Source organism: Rattus rattus, chromosome 11 (genome assembly GCF_011064425.1).
Source record: "Rattus rattus isolate New Zealand chromosome 11, Rrattus_CSIRO_v1, whole genome shotgun sequence".
Classification (NCBI taxonomy): Eukaryota; Metazoa; Chordata; class Mammalia; order Rodentia; family Muridae; genus Rattus; species Rattus rattus.
The window spans coordinates 58,252,043-58,255,427 of NC_046164.1; the positions used below are offsets into that span (position 1 = coordinate 58,252,043).

The 3,385-nt window shown below is 35.0% G+C and overlaps 1 protein-coding gene across 1 annotated transcript; it reads right to left on the reverse strand.

Moving 5' to 3' along the window:
- Positions 1 to 2,466: 2,466 nt before the first annotated feature.
- LOC116912722 (neo-calmodulin-like) lies at positions 2,467 to 2,709 on the reverse strand. Its single transcript, XM_032916855.1, has one exon. The coding sequence runs from the start codon at positions 2,707 to 2,709 to the stop codon at positions 2,467 to 2,469; it is 243 nt and encodes an 80-aa protein (XP_032772746.1).
- Between the last annotated feature and the right edge of the window lie 676 nt (positions 2,710 to 3,385).

Below are 3,385 nucleotides of genomic sequence, written 5' to 3' on the forward strand. Positions count from 1 at the left end.
AAGAAAAGAAAAAGAAAGAAAAAAGAAAGAACGAACTCAGGACCTAGAAGAGTTATTTGCACGCCCACATTCCTTGAAACATCAGTCATAATAACTAAGAAGAGAATGAAACTTAAATTATCTTGATGGATGGATGGACAAAGAAAATTGAACATCATTCAACCAGAAAAGCAAAAAATCGTATAATATATTGTTGTATACATGAATCTTGAAGATATTTATCAATGTAAAAGAATCCAGTCACCAAAGAACAAAACTATGCAGACCACATTCTAAGAGTGTAGTATCTAAAATACCAAATTTATAAAAATAGAAAGTAGAATGCAAGAAAGCAAAAAAAAAAAGTAAAGTGATATTCACTGCTTCCTAGATAATGCTAGACGCACGCACACACACACACACACACACACACATGCACACAACACACTCATGCACACGCGTGCACACACAATGTGCTAAATAGAATTCTTATAGTTTATAAAATTGAATTTAAAATTACAGAAGTTTGTTGTTGTTGAGTTCTGCAGTCTATTTACCCACATGACACAAAGTAATTAAAATTTATTCACATCAGAATATCTTTCTACATCACTTAAAAAAAAAGATTTGTCCCTTTTATAAATCTCTTTTCATGTTGACAAGATGAACCAATCTTGGACTAATAGAATTCAGTCCTCAGATTCATATAAAGAGGAATAGAAAAACTCTGGATCATATATCCTTGCAGATGTGATAAAGTATCCTAACCTGCTACCTATAGGACTCAGGTTTGTGGTACAATAAGTGGCATAACATTAATGGTAAATACTGATATAGATACTAATAAATTGTTTAGTGGCATATGTTAAAATGATGGGAATAATAACAACACATGACAAGTAGTTTTCAAAGGCCACAGACAAAGTATTTGAATGACTCTTATTACTTTTTACCAGATACATCATTGGCGTATCTCTCATAATTCATCCAAAAGGCATCTGGCAGTAGATAACAACTAGTACAGAGATCCAAAAAATGGTTAAGATGCAGAAAATAAGAAGCTACTGTATACTGATTCCTAAATGGGAACTTGTGTATCATACTATTTTTTCTAAATATCAGAGATCATCACAGAAGACTGGACAATGAGATTAGAGGAGTCAGTGGTAATTGGTGACTACAATGAAACAGCTTTTTTTTTTTTTTTTTTTTCGGAGCTGAGGACCGAACCCCGAACCCAGGGCCTTGCGCTTGCTAGGCAAGCACTCTACCACTGAGCTAAATCCCCAACCCCTGGAAACAGCTTTTTCCTAATACAATCAGACAGTTGTAAATATGAACTCACAGTGGCTGTAACAGTATGAACAAGACTTTCAGAAGCTCGAGATCTACAAAAGTTGAGGATGGATATATGAATGGGGTAGTGATGAAAATTCAACCCATTCCTGAGGAACTATTGGCATTTGATATTGACTTAGAGAGGGAAAATCAATTTTGTTTACGGATGTGATTTCTGGAAGATGTTGACTAAACTCCAGGACAAAATTTATATCTAAGAGTATGTGGGCAACACAAATCGGACTAAATAGGTTTAAAACTATAAAGGCAGAAAGTGAAATTAAGTAGGTAGGCAGTTACAAGTCCATACTTCAACATGCTGACAGCTCCTAGAATTACATTTTTTAAAAATTCATAACCCAGATATACCCTAATTTCACCAACTCCATGTAAGTTTGGATGTGCAGAAGGGCTTAGATATGTCCAGAGTGAATCTGGAAGAAGTTGGTTGAGGTAAGTAAATATGATCAAAATTCATTGTATAAAATTCTTAGAGTATGCTTCTTAAGACATGGCAGTGTAGGGTCCAGAAAAATGGGATCACTGACATTTGGTGGGGTATAAATTGTATTTTTAATTTGAAAACAAAAATACAACTTGGGGTGGATTTTAAGAAAATTGTCCCAAATAAGAAAATTTTATTTAATTGGCTAAATGAAGCTTATGTCTCATATATAATATCAACAGTACAAAAAAAGTAATAAAACAAAACAGAAACCAGAACCTAGGTAACACACTCACTCTGCAATAGAGTAGCTTTTAAGTACATCTTATTGACAGTTCACAAACCACGCAGAGTTATAGCTCCCCACTTTAATAACATGCTGAGAGTTCCTAGAACTACTTTGAAAAGGTCACTACCCAGATGTTCCCTCATTAGTTCCCTCCAACTAAGTTTATATTTGCAGATGTGCTTTGGTATATCCAGAGTAAGCCACTTGCAACATATTACCTGGTCAAGTTTTTTAAATAAGGTTTAAGGATGGTAAGATAAGGGAAGAAAACAGGGTGGGATGAAGTCCTAATGACTATATGTGCATATTTTTGATGGAGAAGTTACAGGTAAGTTACAAACAAAAGGCACATAAACAACTTTGTCCAAGAAATTTGACATTCTGTATATTTTTACTTTGCTGTCATCTTCATAGTTTACCTGTCCGTCCCATTCATATCAGCCTCCCTGATCGTTTCATCAACCTCTTCATGTTTTAGCTTCTCTCCAAGGCTTGTCATCACTGCACTGATACAGTCATGGCGACACTTATCGAACATGTGAAATGCTTGTGGAGTTTGTTCTTCACTGTCTGCGTCTTTCATTTTTCCTGTCATCATTGTCAGGAGCTCAGGGAAGTCAGTTGGGCCATTACCTTCTGCATCTCCTTCATTCATCATATCCTGTAGCTCTGCTTCTGTGTAAGTTGGCCCCTCTCCTCATGTCAGGATGCACTAGCAATGGCTTCTGTTTCAATCAAGAAGCAGGTTCTCAGAAGACAGTCAATCTACTAGTGCTTTGACCTTGCCAAGTTTCAGAATGTGAGAAGTATTTGTTAATTTCTAATGTTATATAATTTGTTATAATATGTCTTTTCAGCAGCCAAGTGAAGTAAGAAAGTTGCTGGCCAGTAATGGGGTTCACTGGTTAAGAAAGTGATGTAATCTTCACTTGGCCTAGGCCACTCTTGTTCTCAGGGAAGATGATGAAGGTGCCTACTCTTTTTTCTTCACCCTTAATATTCTCTTCAGTGGCTGGGGTTCATTCTTTTATTAAGAATTAGGTGTCATTTGAATTAGTTTTCCTTGTAAAGTCAAAAGAAACTAAGTTTGAGGCAAATTTCCTATTTGTTAGTCCACTAAGGGTGGTCACTTAGAGCTTTCTGAAAGAAAGTTGGCCTATGTTGATTCTACATTTAAACAATGAATTTCCCAACTTTCAGAAAATAAGTTTTTCTAATAGATTCTATATCACACACTAAGAATGGATGGTGTGGTAGCTTTTTAACACAAAAGCATAAATTTAATTCTATAAATATTATATTCTATAAATATAAAAGATATAAATGCATTTTAT

Excerpts from the sequence above, each read along its gene's own strand:
- LOC116912722 (XM_032916855.1), bottom strand. The coding sequence starts at position 2,709 with ATGATGAATGAAGGAGATGCAGAAGGTAATGGCCCAACTGACTTCCCT.